The 16,319-nt window shown below is 42.2% G+C and overlaps 1 protein-coding gene across 1 annotated transcript in view; it reads right to left on the bottom strand.

Annotated features, from left to right (window-relative positions):
• The window catches only part of LOC102951477 (histone PARylation factor 1), a 29,388-nt gene extending 22,714 nt beyond the window's left edge, over positions 1-6,674 (bottom strand). The window contains exons 1-2 of the mRNA XM_042983636.1: positions 6,530-6,674; positions 1,868-2,027 (exon numbers count right to left, since the gene is read on the bottom strand). Of these exons, the coding sequence (XP_042839570.1) occupies positions 1,868-2,027; positions 6,530-6,577 (208 nt within the window). The 5' untranslated portion in view covers positions 6,578-6,674. The remainder of the gene's footprint in view (positions 1-1,867; positions 2,028-6,529) is intronic.
• Between the last annotated feature and the right edge of the window lie 9,645 nt (positions 6,675-16,319).

The following is a 16,319-nucleotide window of genomic DNA, read 5'->3' as shown; positions in this document are numbered from 1 at the left end:
AGTGAATGTGCATGGAGGGTAAATAATTTACTTAATAAAAAATATAGTTAATGAAAACATTTCCTTTCCCTTCCTCCTACACCTCAGCCAACTATCACTCTCAATTCCCTTGCCTTTGGCCAACCCTAATTCTGGATGATTGCATCTCTTCTCCAACCACAGATCACAAAGGGAGAATGCTAAATAAAACCAGTCAGTGTGCATGTCAAACATATCTTTTTGTATCAGATGGGTCCTTGTTGCTTCTTTACGAGAGAATAAGCACTCCAGGCAGGACCTGGATATGTAAGGAGATGGGGATTGAGAGAGGAAGAAAATTCTTGGAAGAGGTGACAATACAAATAAAGGCATAGAAACAGTTTATTCAGGGGAAAAATAGTTCAGCTTATTTGGAACTTAGGGTAGCATACACTGATTTTTTTTTAAGTTTATTTATTTTGAGAGGGGAAGAGGAGGGGCAGAGAGAAAGAGATGGAGAGAGAGACAGAATCCCAAGCAGGTTCCATGCTGACAGCTCAGAGTCCAATGCGGGGCTCGAACTCAAACTGCAAGATCATGACCTAAGCTGAAATCAAGAATGGGACACTTAACCAACTGAGCCACCCAGGTGTCCCTACGCTAATTTTTAAAGTAACAAAAAACTAAAGTCATCCATCTTATTAGCCAGTTATAACAAGGTTAATAGTCTGATATACAATAACAAGGTTTTCCTCCTTCTATGAACATATAGATATTTTAAAGACAATCATGCTGTTTTATAATGGTTGTTTTCCATTCTGTCCTCAAACTTTCTGAATATTTTTCCATGCTATCAAAAATTTTTTCCTAATCTTTAATAGCTGTATGATATTCCATTATTGAGACATTAACCATTTCTAATTTTTTTTACTCCTCTAAACAATGCTTCAGTGAACATCTTTGCTAATACACGTTGTACAATCATATTTTTAGAAAAGTTGCTGCACACTTTAAGTGTTTTGCTATATTGCCAAAATTGTTATCTACCAATACACATTTCCATCAGTAGTATACGGGAGTGCTTCTCTCCCACCTGTTAAAACATGTAAACAGCACAAAATGGTGAAAAGTAACTCTGTCACGATTACCAGTTTTTTGTGCATTCTTTCACAGACAGTACATAAGCACAGAGAAAGTACGTAGGAATACATGTGTCCTTGACTTCTAAAAAATATATATGAACGGGATGGGGGTGGTCACCTGGGTGGCTCAATAGGTTAAGCGTCCGACTGTTGATCATGATATCACGTCATGATCTCACAATTTGTGAGTTTGAGCCCCGTGTCTGGCTCTGTGCTGGCTGTGTGGAGCCCGCTTGGAATTCCCCCTCTCTCTCTGCCCTTTCCCTGCTCGTGCTCTCTCAACATAAACTTAAAAAAAAAAAAAATACAAATGGTAGCATACTCTACACATTTTTTTTTTCACTTGACATATTTTAGGCACAATACTTTATTATATAAAATCTACCTTGTTCTTTTAAAACTATGAATATCCATCGATAGATGTGTTACTGTTTAAGCCATTTCCCACTTTTGTTTCAATAAATTTGATTGAAATGAACATTTTTAGTACATCTAGCCGCCAAGTTCCTAGAACTGCTAAGTCATACTAAAACTCCTGCAACAAATCAAAGTACTTGTTTTCCTTTAAACCCTCATCAAAGCATGTTGTGAAATTGTTTACCTTTGCCAGTATAACAGGGGATAGTCACATATTATAGCATTATTTTTCTATTTCTCTTAGAAATATCTTTGAAAAAGTTCCTTTTCTATGAACTGTTTATATCCTTGCTCCAGTTTCCTACTGTCTTTTCCACTCGGAGAAGCAGAATGATTCTGGAGCAACTCACCAGCTGGCTTTTCAGGATCAAGCTCTTCACAGAACTTCCAGAAGTGATAGAAATCTTCAGGCAGAGAAAGCTTATAATGATTTTCTACTTCTTGTCGAAGGTCACTGGAGACATCAGCTTCACAGGATTTACTCTTCTTCACATCAACTGTGTTTTCACACTGAAAGTCAGTATACAAAACTTTGTTTCTCCAAAAGTAATTTTGGCAGCTTTCCTTGCATAACAATATTGCTCATTTCTGTTCACCCAACTCTGAGATACACATTTTCCTTAAAACTCTACAAATGGTATTTCTGAATAAAATCTAGAGATTCTTTTGGGCAAAGAAAAAAGGAAAACAGTTTATAATATACAGCGGTCAAGAAGGATACACACAGTAAGTCTTTAAGTATATTTCTCTAAGATAATGGAAATACAGAAAATTAAAAAAAAAAGTATAAAAGGTAAAGAATAGGAAGGGGAATAAGGAATAGGAAGGTTTTGCCTTCTTTGGGTAAATAGGTCATCATGCCCTTTAAGTAGATTCAGTGATCACACCGGAAGCCAACTGCAGAAATAATTAGATAAAAGGGGATTTACTAGTTAAAACATTTCAGAAAAAGGTCTTTAATACCAGGACTAAGTTATGACACTCATCTTTTAATATCCCTGCAATATGGTCATTATGTAAGTATGGTAGGTTTTATAATGTCTACTTGATGAATTTCCATAAAGGTTATGGTTAGTTGGAGGTTATGCTTAGTTGAAGGTTACGTATCTTTAGTTTTCTCAGTAGCAGTTTTTTTCTTTCTAGGAACCTCGATCCTTTCTTTTTGGATTAAGTTTCTTTTTATTCTTCCTTTCCACCTGTATCAGTGCTTTTCAATTAGGAGCGATTTTGCCTCCCAGGGGACACACTTAGTCATAAATTTAGGATAGGGTGCCACTGACATTCAGTGGAATAGAGGCCAGGGATGCCGTTAAGCATTCTACAATGCACAGGGTCAGCTCCCTTAACAAACACTTACCAGGTTCAAAATGTTCATAGTGCAAGGCTGAGAAATTCTAACCTAGACATTTCTCAGATTTTATTTTCCCAGTAGGCTCAAGTTTATTGATGTTACTTTATGTATCAAAGTCTATAAAATTTATTTATGAATCAGTTGACACACACAAGAATGTTCTTGGGCCGGCTCAGTCGGTTACGTGTCCAACTCTTGATTTCAACTCAGGTCATGATCTTACAGTTTGTGAGTTCCAGTCCTGATGGGGCTGCGTGCAGCCTGCTTGGAATTCTCATTCTCTCTTTCTCTCTTTCTCTCTCTCTCTCTCTCTCTCTCTCCCCCTCCCCCTCCCCTGCTCATGCACAGACACGTACTTGCTCTCTCAAAATAAACATTTAAAAAAAAGTTCTTGATAGTGCTGTTTCTAAGAGTAGGAAACGCAACAAATGAAAATGCCTATTGACATGAGGATGTAAGGTTATAGGACTTCAAACAGTGGAATATTCTGCTTAGTGAAAAGAAAAATATAGTCACACAGAATATAGATCAGTCTTAATGTTGAATGAAAGAAAAAAGTCCTTGAAGTTTATATGCAGCATGATAGCCTTTTTATGACACTCAAAAACAATAAATACGTTTGAGATAAAGCTATAAAAAGAAGGCAAGACAAAACATAAAATTGAGGATGGTAGCTACATAAATAGGGGTGACAGGAAGCCAGGCAGAAAAGATAGATGATGAACACAAGTATAGCTATTGTGTTTTAGTTCTTGGGTAGGGCAAAGGGTTCACAGATATTTTTTATATTATTATTAAATAAGGTAAAGAGGATCATGCATTGACAAATAATTTTTTTTTAACGTTTATTTATTTTTGAGACAGGGAGAGACAGCATGAACGGGGGAGAGTCAGAGAGAGAGGGAGACACAGAATCTGCAACAGGCTCTGAGCTGTCAGCACAGAGCCTGATGTGGGGCTCGAACTCACGGACCGCGAGATCATGACCTGAGCCGAAGTCGGATGCTTAACCGACTGAGCCACCCAGGGGCCCCGGTCATAAAACAATTTAAATTGAAGAAAAAGGCTATTGAAATATGCATCAAGGAGCACCTGGGTGGCTCAGCTGGTTAAGCATCTGATTTCAGCTCAGGTCATTATCTCATGGTTCATGAGTTCTAACCCCACACTTGGCCTCTCTGCTGTCAGTGCAGAGCTCGATTTGGATCCTTTGTCCCCCCTGTCGGCTCCTCCCTTGCTCCTGCACTCTCTCAAAAATGAATAAACGTTTAGGGGTGCCTGGGTGACTCAGTCGATTAAGAGTCTGTCTGACTCTTGATCTCGGCTTAGGTCATGATCTCATGGTTCATGAGCTGGAGCTCCACACTGGGCTCTGCACTGGTCAGCGTGTAGCCTGCTTGGAACTCTGTCTCCTTTTCTCTGCCCCTCCCCCGCAAGTGCATGCTCTCTCAAAAGCAAAATTTTTTTTTAACGAGTAAACATTAAAAAAGAAAAGAAGGGGTGCCTGGGTGGCCCAGTTGGTTGAATGTTTGACTCTTGATTTTGGCTTGGGTCATGGTCTTGCAGTTCCTGAGTTCGGGCCCCACATCGGGCTCCATGCTGACAGTGTGGAGCCTGCTTGGGAATCTCTCCTCCTCTCTCTGCCCCTCCCCTGCTTGCTATATCTCTACATAAATAAACATTTAAATACGTTAAAAAAGAAATATGGATGCAGAAATGAATGTTGATAATAATAGTAAAGATAACAGTAAAAATAATAAATAATAAACGAAACTTATCATGCACTTACCATGTGCCAAGTCACTGTTCTAAGCACTTTCTATAAAGTAACTCATTCAATCCTCACAATTGCCTTATGAGCTAGATACTATTATCCACATTTTACAAATGAGAAAAATGAAGTAACTTCCCTTACATCCCTAACTGAAAGTAGAACGGTTAAACCCAGATCAGCTGGCTCCAGAGCACAGATTCATCCACTTTATGCTGCTTCTCCAATTACATACAAAAGAGTAAGAACATATGGGCACCTAGGTGGCTCAGTCAGTTAAGCGTTGGACTCTGGCTCAGGTCATGATCTGGCAGTTCATGAGTTCAAGCCCTGCCTGGTCTTTGTGCTGACAGCTCAGAACCTGGAGCCTGCTTCAGATTCTGTGTCTGCTTCTCCCTCTGCTCCTCCCTTGCTCAAGCTCTGTCTCTCTCTCACTTAATAAATAAATAAATAAATAAATAAATAAGGAACATATCAAGTCCTGACCTATCCTCCCTTATGTTTTCACAGCAGTCTTTGGTTATGCTTTCAAAGACTGGCTCAAACTTAAGATGTTAGAAAGAAAAGCCCTAATCTACCTTGCTGAAAGACAGTTTTGCCTAATGGTTAGGTTGCCTGGGTTGACTCTGGACTCTTCTGCTTTCCAGCTCTGTCACCTTAGGGAAGTCATTTAACCTGTGCCTTATTTTCTTATCTACAAAAAGGGCATGTAATACCTATATCACAGGTTTGTTAGGAGGAATAAGCTGTTTGTGAAAATACACAGTAGTTGTAGCAGATAATAAATACTAGCTATTACTGTTAATTATGGTCTCTATAAATTCATTTTCATCTTTGTTTTATTTCTAATACTATCACTCAAAGCAGTTTATAGCACCTTCAATGGGAGATAAAGATTTTTTCAGCTTTGTCTTACCTCACACACTAATTTAGTAACCTCAAATCCCCAATAACTAGAATTTAGTGCAGCTGTCGTCTTCATTGGCTACACTCATCCTTTACCCCTGTGTTCCTAGAAAGCATGACCCAATATAAATAATGCTCAGGCCCTCTAACAATTAAGCGAACACTGTCCTGCTTTATCCAGTTTATAATCCAGAGGGAGTCATTTTTCTGAAAACTTTCCTTATCACAATGACATTTCTTTCCTGCCTGAGTCTCCTAATTGCTACAGCAGTAAGGAACTTCTGAAATCGTAGAACAGGATGAGAATTTGCATTTAATTTATGCCCCGCCCCCATTAGTGCCTTTATAATCAGGTCCCTCTTTCCCATCTACCAGACTCCAGTCAGGCAAAATTCCGCTGTGCCCAAACATCCTCTACACTTATTTCTCTTTTATTTCTCATCCCTTTTTTCTCTCTCTGCCTTAAAAAGCCATTTCCAGCTTAAGTTGCCCTAAAAGATTTCCTTAACAACCTCCTGGGACTCAGATCCTCCTTCAATGTTTCCCCAGCACTTTCCACGCAGCAGCGTTACAATACCAAACAACAAAAAAAGTTAAAGTAAAATGTTCATTTGTGCCAAGTTGGGGGCCATACATGGGGGCAGTGGCAGCATGATTCATCCTGAAACCGCGGCGCCCGGGCAGAGCCTGGCATATAATCAGTTTCCAATCAACATGTTGCTGACTGAACGACTGAACCACTGGTTGTCTTACGCGGCTTCCCCCAGGAACCGCAGCACCGGGAGGAGCGCACAAGAGGAGAAAGGACTACTTCTCTGGTCCAAACCCCAGCAGAGCGGGAAATAGCAGCCAGGGGCAGACAGTCGTTCCCAGGCACACAGCAACCACTCAATGACCACTGGATAAATGCAATGTGCTGCCCCTTGGTGCCCTAGCTATTACCCAGAGAGCTCGGTAGAGCTCACACACCCACTGTGGCGGTACCTGCTGCCCCTCCCCGCCGGCTCTGCGTTTCCCGCCGCCGCCGGCCATTCTGTAGTCGCAGTGCCTGTGGGGTCCCGCGTCCCGCCGTTGCTTCCGAGCGCCGATAACTGCTTCCGGTTCAAGAGACACCAATCAGAAACCTGCACTGCCAGGGCCACGCCAGAGGGAAAAGCCTCAGCCGTTGCCCCGCCCCGCCCCGGGAGGCCCCAGAGGAGGATGGCAGAGGCCCCACCCACTTTCCCACCGGGCGCGGGGGGCGGTGCCGCTTATATCCACCCTTATTGCCTCACCGCGCAAGCTGCTGTCGCGCAGACTAGCTGCAGGGATGCTCCTGAGACTCCAGTGTACCGAATTTGGATCCGTTAAGGTGATCCGGACTTCCTCTTTAGGTGTTTACTAGTGTCAAGGCTGGATGTATGGCACTGCCATCACCCAAACCCTCGTTTTTCCTTGATTTATATTTATTTAAAGCATTAAATGTTGTCTTCCTCTTTTCCATCTCTCTACCTTCTCCACTATACTATTGCTACCTAACAGTAACTCTTATTCTCAATTATCTCTCAGAAGGAAATCAGTTTCTCTCATTCTTTCTTACAATTTGGATTGTGTTCTCTACACCCTGCTATGCAAAGTGTACCCCCAGGAGCATCAACAGCATTTTGAGGAGAGCTTGTTAAAAATTCGGGACCTAGGGTGCCTGAGTGGCTGAGTCAATTAAGCCTTTGACTCTTGGTTTTGGCTCAAGTCATAATCTCACGGTTTGTGGGATCCAGGTCCATGCTGACAGGCCACAGCCTGCTTGAGATTCTCTCCCACTCTCTCTGCTCCTCCCCTGCTCCCAGGTGTGCATTTCCTCTCTCTCTCTCTCTCTCTCTCTCTCTCTCTCTCTCTCTCAAAAATAAATGAACTTTAAAAAAAATCAGAATCGCACACTTACTTTCTCTAAAAGATAAATGAACTTAAATTCAGAATCCCACACTTACCGAATCAGAATCCGCATTTCATCAAGATCCCCCATTGATGCGTGTGCACATCAAAGTTTGAGAGGCACTGCATGCAAATGATCTCCTGGTGCCTCCTCCAGTGCTGCCATTCTGGCAGGTCTTCTGCCTCATTCCTGAAAGGATTCTCTATTTCCTGAATGTCTATCTTCCCTTTTCTTGATTTTATACCATAGCTTTGTGGAACCTATCCTCCATGAGTGATTCCCTCCCCCTTTTCATTAGACCTCGCATGTCTGTACTGTCTTTATTCTGGCTGAGTCTAGAATTCTCTGTTGAAAATAATTTTTAGTCAGAATATTAGAGGCCTTGCTTCACGATGTTTGTCATTACCTGATGATTCCTATTCTTTATAGGTAACTTTCTTTCATTTTTTTAAAAACACAAATTTATTATCTTATAATTCTGGAAGTCACAGTGTAAAAATCAGTCTCACTGTGCTAAAATCAAAGAATAGGGAGACATTTACCTACTTCATCCTCAAGTAATTTCTTTATGTGTAACCTGTTTCTGTTTTGTTTCATCTCAAGTTTTAGGATTTTCTCTTTATTCCCACTGTTCTCAGACACCATCACGTATCTTGGTTATAGGTGTTTCCTCATTTTTATGGAGCTGGTATTTGGTAGGTTGTATTTGATCTTGAGACATATGTCTCGGTTCTGGAGATTTTTCTGGTGTTATCTATGGCTAATTTTCTCTATCGTCCCCCTCCCTCATTGTATGTCTTCTTTTTCGGAAATTCGTTATTCAGATGTTTGACCTTCTTGAATGATGTTTTTTCTTATTTGTCTGTTCTATTTTCTATCTCCTTTTTCTTCTTGTTCTACTTTCCGGATAATTTTCTGGATTTAATTAGACAAATATATCAAATTATTATTTTGGGTTTTTTTAATGTTTATTTTTGAGAGAGAGAGAAAGTGTGTGTGTGCAATTGTGGGAGGGAGACAGAGCATCCAAAGCAAGCTCTATGCTGAGAACAGAGAGCCCAATGCAGGCCTCAAACTCACGAACCCAGGAGATCATGACCTGAGCTGAAGTCAGACTCTTAACTGAGCCACCCAGAAACCCTGATATCAAATTATTATTATTCTTTTATTATATAGGCATGCCTTGGAGATACTTTGGGTTTGGTTCCAGACCATGGCAATAAAGCAAATATCACAATAAAGTGAGTCAAATGAATTTTCCGGTTTTCCAGTGCATATAAAGTTAGGTTTATACCATACTATAGTCTACTAAATATGGAATAGTATGATGTCAAAAAAATGTACACCCCTTCATTTAAAATATTTTATTACTAAAAAATGCTAACTATCATCTGAGCTTTGAGTGGAATCTTTTTGCTGGTGGAGGGTCTTGCCTCAATGTTGATGGCTGCTGATGGATCAGGGTAGTGGCTGTTGAAGGTCGGGGTGGCTGTGGCAATTCCTTAAAATAAGACAACAATGAAGTTTGCTGCATCAATATGTTGCTGGGTGAACTGGGGAGATCTCTGGGCCCTGAGGCCTCTGCCTAGCCCATGCCCAGGATGTTGCTGGAAGCTCTTGGTCTCATTGCAGGAAAAGAAATCAAGGATGGACCAGACACATTGGTTGAGTGGCACAAGTGAAGAGTCTATAAAAGAGACAGTACACTCTGGAGATGTGAGGGTGGGCAGCCTCAGGGAGAGCTGCCTCCCCAGGACTGGTCTCTATCCTTTATTGACAGTTGTTAACTAAGGCGTGGAATATTTATTACCTGGGTAGGGGATTTTTGGGGAGCAGGGTTTCATGTCTTTTCTCCCTTACTTAGTCAGGGTCTCTGGCCTTCTTTATCTTGGGTCTGTCTGGTTTGATCTAGCTCCTTGTGGCTTTGTTTGTGGAATGCTACCAGGACAGGTTGCTAACTTTTCTGATAAAGGGCCTTGACTTCTCCTTTGCTGGCCTCCAGGCATCCTGGGAAAGTCTAACTACCTGCCTACTCTGGAATTCCCCCCTCAAGGGCCCTCTGGGCCCTCAAAATCTTTCAAGGGAAAATGGGTGCAATCCATCTTATGTAACTACTTCATGCTGGTATGGGGCATTGACCCTGCCAGAGGGCTCCAGAAGTCCTTGCTATCTAGGTTTTAGGAAACCTGGAAGGACAGTGGAGTAGAAGGAAGCTGTAGATTGTTCAAGGGGGTGCTGGTAGGCTTCATCTTCATGGGGAATATAGGTTGGAATGCCTGGTACATCATCATCTGGAGATGAGATTGTTGGAGTCTGGAAAAGACAAATATGACAAGAAAGTTAAACAAACAAGGTCCAAGAAATAAAAGTGACAATATAGCCACTAGTGGGCCTAAAAAGGGCAAGAACCAGGGTATAGATGGAAGCACCTCACATACAGCATTCCAAATACCACTAGAAGTATCAGCTGCTTTGGTCGTTTGATGGAGCCTTTTGGCTTGCTCATATAATTTTCAGATGTTGTCTTCCATCTGTCCAGTGCTGTTGGCGTAAGTGCGACATATTCTGTTAATGACAACACATACCACGCCTTGTTCAGCCGGTAAGTAATCCAAAACCAGCCTGTTGTCCAGAACCACACTGGCCAAAGATTGGTGTGGCTTGGAGAGATCTGAGCAAGTGGTTGCGGTGGTGAAAGTGAGTTTATCTAACATTGCTGTCAGATTTCGAAGAGTGGTTTCATGGTATACAAATCTCCTGCAAGGGGGGCGCCTGGGTGGCTCAGTCAGTTAAGCAGCCGACTTCGGCTCAGGTCATGATCTCATGGTCCGTGAGTTCGAGCCCCGTGTCGGGCTCTGTGCTGACAGCTCAGAGCCTGGAGCCTGTTTCGGATTCTGTGTCTCCCTCTCTCTGACCCTCCCCCGTTCATGCTCTGTCTCTCTCTGTCTCAAAAATAAATAAACGTTAAAAAAAAAATTAAAAAATTAAAAAAAAAAACAAAACAAAAACAAAAAAAAACCCCAAATCTCCCGCAAGGGGCTAGCACCAAGGGTACCTGCTATTCCAGCCAATACAAGGGCTGTTGCCCTTCAGGCTTTAATGTGGGATCAGGTAGAATTACAGACTCCTGGGGGAACCACATACCCCGGTGTGTAACTGCCCCAATGTTTGAGGTTATCAATACAAAGAAATCCTCAGGCCAATACGGGTTGGGTAAAGATTGGCTCCTGTGGGTTGTGAGAAGGATGTCCACAGATAAGGAGATAATTGGGAGGGGCATGTAAGGTTATTGGATAACTCACTATTTCCAGATTCTGGAGCTGCAGGACCCACCTGGAATAGTTATTGTGTATGCAGTGGGGGGTGGAGAAGTTCTCCTTTTATTCCAGGGAACATATAAACGTAATTGAGAAGGGTAAAATTGGAATCGTCGTCAATGTGGAATGGTGTCCACGTGGGCCATGATCTAAAACATGGGTATAATATTGGGGTTTCGTGTGGATAGCCGGATCTGGCACAAGTCCACTGGGTGGTATCACAATCTGCATTATTTTAATTTTCTTAGCAAGCATACTACGTTTTGTACTCAGCACATTAAACTGAGATATTGGAAATGATTTGATGGTCCAAGAATCTTGAGTTATCCTGTGAGGAGGTGGTGTTATTTGCAGGTGACCTATCTTTTGGATTTGTCTGTGATGTTATTTGGCAGCATGGACTCAGAACTTAAGTAAAATCAGGGACTAATTCCTGAGATGTCTCAAGTAATGAGAGTGGATAAGTCCACACATGTTCCAATTTGGGTCAACAAGCATCTCTTCTAGGGGAAGAGAACTAGGCCCAGTATAGTTTTTTTTGGAGGAGAGTTATACTGGGAGAATGAATGAGATAAAACAAGGTGTAAGAAGTGTCTTCCTGAGAATGTAAATGGCAGATCTAAGAGCTGGGAAGGTTATTCCCCTGGGAGATGATAATGTTGGAAAGATTTATGAGAGAGTTTTCCCTCTACCCCTGTGAACCTGTGCAAGTTAGAGCGGTGGTGAGAATAAGATAAAATGTGATTTTTAGGACTATGTCTGAGGATTAACAAGGAAATCAATTTAAAGGTCCATGTAGGCAAAGGTTTGCAATGAGGAGAAGCAGTAAAAGAAAAATCAAGGCAATAGCTAACAATACAAAACAAATATTCATAGTTAAGATGTCAACCACTTACCTTTTTGAAGATGTCCTATAGATCTTCCACAGGCTTAGGAATAGGATGGAATTTCTTTAGTCTTTGGTTGTGGGGAGCCTGGAGCCACTGGTTTTATTCTATACAAACTAACCCAGCTAGTTACACCTTGAAGCTTCACTGCTGTTAGCGTGCGAAAAAGTCCTTAGCATTGGGACCTGGCAGAGCCCCTTTCATTTGGGGTCTAATTGATCTGAAAGTGAGCACTTCCACCAAGTTTTTAATAAAATCATGTCCCTTGTCCCCTGGCCTGGTCTGGGCAAGGACAGGCTCTTTCTTAGGCATGAGCAAAACTTTGTTGCTATAGTTTATGATACCCTGCTGTATCTGTCCTAGATCGATTAAATGTTTTATAAGTCCATGCGTTTCTGAATCAAGCAGCAGATCTGCTGTAAAGAAAGCTCTCCCATACAGCATTTCAAAGGCGTTAAGTTGGAGGACTCTTTTTGAGGCCATTCTCATTCTCAAGAAGGCTATGGGCATGAGTTTTGTCCAGGATTCTGAGGTTTCCTGGCAGTTTGGCCAAGATTGTTTTAAGGGGTTTGATTAAATCAGCCAACCTTTCCTGAGGATTGGAATCTCCAGGCAGCATGGAGGTGGTAATGAATTCTCAAAGCAAAAAACTGTTGAGTAAGCTTTGCAATAAAGGATGGGCTATTATCACTCTATGGAGACTTTGGAAGCCCAAAGCACAGGATAATTTCCTTTAATAGGACTTTTAATACCTCTTGGACTTTTTCTGTTCTAGTAGGATAAGCCTTTATCCAACCAGTGAGGGTGTCCACAAAGACCAGGAGGTATTTATATCCCTGAGATGGGAGCATTTGTGTGAAGTCTATCTTCCAGCCCTCTTTGGGGTGTGTGCCTCGCCTTTGGATGGGCTGGAGAAGTGGGAGGCGGTCTAAGCCCTCCTCCAGAGGTGTTCTTATAACATAGATCACAGGCCCTGGTGATAACTCTCCCTTGATAACCTGTGACATGCCAATTCCTAAAAAGACTCTATCAACTAAGGAGGTTAATGCATCTCTTCCGAAATGAAAGAAGTTGTGTGTTCCCTTGATAATTTTCCATTGTGATGCCTAGGGAAGCATTACCTTTTGGCCTTGTGTCCACCATCCCTTAGGATCTAGTTGGTAGCCTTTCTGCTGAGCCCAGTTATTTTCCTTTCTGTACATTGGGGCCTTTGTTGGAGGATTGGCCCGTGAGGGAGTAAGGCTGCCTGTATTGGGAGTGCTGCCAGGACTCCATTTTTAGCCTCATTGTCTGCTCAATTGTTTCCTGCAATAATATCAGTGTTTCCCTTTTGATGACCCCTGCATTGGATTATGGCCACTTCTGGAGGCTCCTGTACTGCTTAAGAGATCAAGGATCACTTGGTGATGTTGTACGGGGGGAGTATTTGGCAGTTAAAAGCCCCTTTTCTTTCCAAATGGTAACACAAACATGGAGAAGAAGAAAGGCATACTTACAGTCAGTGTAGATGTTAGCTCTTTTGTCCTTTCCTAGTTGTAAGGCTCTAGTGAAGGCAATAAGTTCAGCCTTTTGTGCCAATGTATTGGGGACAGATCTCCTGCTTCTATGACCTGGTGAAAGTCTACCTGGTAAAGGTCTGGCTCCTTTAATCCCTTTTAAAAAACTGCTGCCATCAATAAATCATATATTGTCTACGTTATCAAAGGTTGGTGTTTTAAATCTGGCTTACTGGAGTAGACCTGTTCTGTGGTTTCCACACAGGAGTAAGTTTTCACCTCCTTTGCGTGGCAGGAGAGTAGCCAGGTTAAGAATTTGACATAGTTTAAAGGTCACCTCTCGAGTAAAGCCAGATACCAAAGTAAGGTGCCCTCCTGTTAGCCAATATTTCTTTTAATATCTAGGGCTCCCCGTAACTGGTGTGGAGTTTATACTTCCAGAGACTGACCTAAGGTTAACTGGGTGGCTTCCTCTACCAGAAGTGCAGTGGGCAGTGACTGCCCTCAGGTACCCCGGCCATCTGGCTGCCACTGTGTCCAGTTGTTAGAAAAATAGGCCACTGGTTGTGGGGTTGGTCCTAAGTTTTGAATAAGTACACCCAGGGCCACCCCTTGCCTTTCAGCCACAAACAATGTGAAGGGCTTTTTAAGGTTAGGAATTTTCTGTGCAAGGGCTGTTGTGAGCAGGCTTTTATTTTTTGAAAAGCCTCTTGTGTTTTCTTGTACATTTAAGCAGGTCAGCGTCTGGCCCCTTTAAACCCTTATACAAGGGCTTGGCTATCCGTCCAAACCTTGGAATCCAGATTTGGCACAAGCCTGCCATCCCCAGAAACATTCTAAGCTGCTTTTTTGTTTGTGGTGGGCCTACATGCAATATAATTTCATTGTACTTCACAGAAAGTACCCACTTCCCAGCGTCAGAACATCCCCCAAATAAGATACTCCTCTTTGGAAATAATGGGCCTTTGTCGGGGCAACTTTATACCCTCGTTCTCCTAGGAAGTTTAGAACTTAGATGGTATTTTATCTGATTCTTCCTTAGAGGGGCTACAGATGAGTTCATCATCTGTGTATTGCAAGAGAGCTCAGTGGCTAGAGTGAGCTGACTGCTCTGACAAGAGCATTGTCAAATGGGTGGGGACTGTCCCTAAAGCCCTGTTGCCGGACTGTCCGGGTATATTTCTGAGTTACATGGGTAGATAGAGTAGTCTATTTAAAAGCAAACAAATACTGAGATTTCAATGTAAATGTATGCAAAAGAAAGCATCTTTAAGATCCAGGACTGTGAACCAAGTGGTGTCTTTAGATATCTGGGTTAAGAGTGTAGGGATTAGGCCCAATAGGGTGGAGAGGAAAGACAGGCTTATTTATTGCCTAGAGGTCCTGGACCATCCAGTATTCCCTGTTTGGTTTTAAAATTGGGAGAATTGCAGGGAGACTGGCAAGGGACTAGAAGGCCATGTTTTAGGAACTTGTTTATTAAGGGCTAGAGATCTCACTGGGCTTTAGGTTTAATGGGGTACTGGCATTTGCAGGGGTAAGTATTTTTGTCCTTTAAGGTGATTTTTGCAGGTATTGTAAATATTGTTTTCTTGGAATTTCTTTGTTCCACATCTGGGGATTAACTTGGTCCCAGATTTGTGGGTAATATTATCAGGAGGATCTTCCTTGAGTGGGAGCAGAGGGGGATGCAAGCTAACTGGGAAGAGGGCCCTTGTTTCTGGGAGGTTGAGAGTAGCTCCAAGGGTGAATAAGAAATCCCTTCCCAGATACATGCACCCCGATGTTTATAGCAGCACTATCAACAATGGCCAAATTATGAAAGAGCCCAAAGCCCAAATGTCCATTGACTGATGAATGGGTAAAGAAGATATGATATATACACACACACACACACAATGGAAGGTTAGTCATTAAAAAGAATGAAATCTTGCCATTTACAACAACGTGGACTGACAATAAGTCAGTCAGAGAAAGACAAATAACATACGATTTCATTCATATGTGGAATTTAAGAAACAAAATAAATATAGTGGGGGAAAATGAGAGGCAAACCAAGAAATAGATTCTTAACTGTAGAGAACAAACTGATTGCTACAGTGGGGGGTGGGGATGGGTTGACTAGGTAATGGGAATTAAGGAGTGCAATTATTGTGATGAGCACCCGGTGTTGTATATAAGCGTTGAGTCATTAATTTCTACACCTGAAACTAATAGTACATTGTATGTTAACTATTTGGAATTTAAATAAAACTTGAAAAAGAAAGAAAGAATTAAATCCCTTCCCAATAGAGCTTGAGCATTCTGGCATGACCAGGAACTTATTATGAGTTACCAGATAATTTCCCCATGAACAAAGTAGGGGTTGGGTGAGGTATTTTGATTTTTGCTTTCCCTCTAACCCAATAATAGACTGTGCTTTTGAGGTCAGGGGTCCTGAATGGGAAATGACTGAATATGTGGTTCCTGAGTACATCAGAAATCTGACAGGCTTACCTGCCACTTCAAGAGTTACCCATGGTTCTTCCCTTGGAATATTGATAGTCTTTGTTGGGACCTCTAGGAAACTTGGGCCTCATCAGTCACTTAGAGCCATAACTGGTGAGGGATCAGATCTTGGCTCCCTTCGGACCCCAGGGCAGTCCCTCTTTCAGTGCCCTTTGCATCCATATAGGGGGTAGAACACCTTTGGGGGCATTCTTGTTTCCACTAGTCCAGGCACCCACAGGAGAAACAAGCTTCTTTATCTTGTGGTCCTTTTGGGGGTTGGTTTGGGTGGCCCTGAGGTGTATCAGGTCCCCTAATGGCGACAGCTAAAAGCGTAGCCTGCTTTTGTCCTTGTTGTTTCTTCCTTTCCTTCTCAGCCTGATTTCAATTGTTGAAGACAGAGAAGGCCACATCTATAAGCTGGTTAAAGGGAATTTGGGGCCTAAAGTGATCTTTTGGAGCTTTCTGTGATTATCTGCGGCTGATTGGCTTATGAAGTGGGTGCCCAGAATTAATTGCCCTTCTAGAGTGTCTGGGTCTACATTAGTGAATTTTCTCAGCCCTTCCACTAAGCGAGATTGGAAGAGGGCAGGATTTCTGCCTGGCGTTTGGGTCATTTCCCTGATATTGTCATAATTCACTGGCTTGATGATACATCTTTTCATGTCCCCCAAA

This window comes from Panthera tigris, chromosome B1 (assembly GCF_018350195.1).
Source record: "Panthera tigris isolate Pti1 chromosome B1, P.tigris_Pti1_mat1.1, whole genome shotgun sequence".
In the NCBI taxonomy this organism is placed as follows: Eukaryota; Metazoa; Chordata; class Mammalia; order Carnivora; family Felidae; genus Panthera; species Panthera tigris.
The sequence above is the reverse complement of the archived record's forward strand: the minus strand, read 5'-3'. Positions and strand labels throughout refer to the sequence as shown.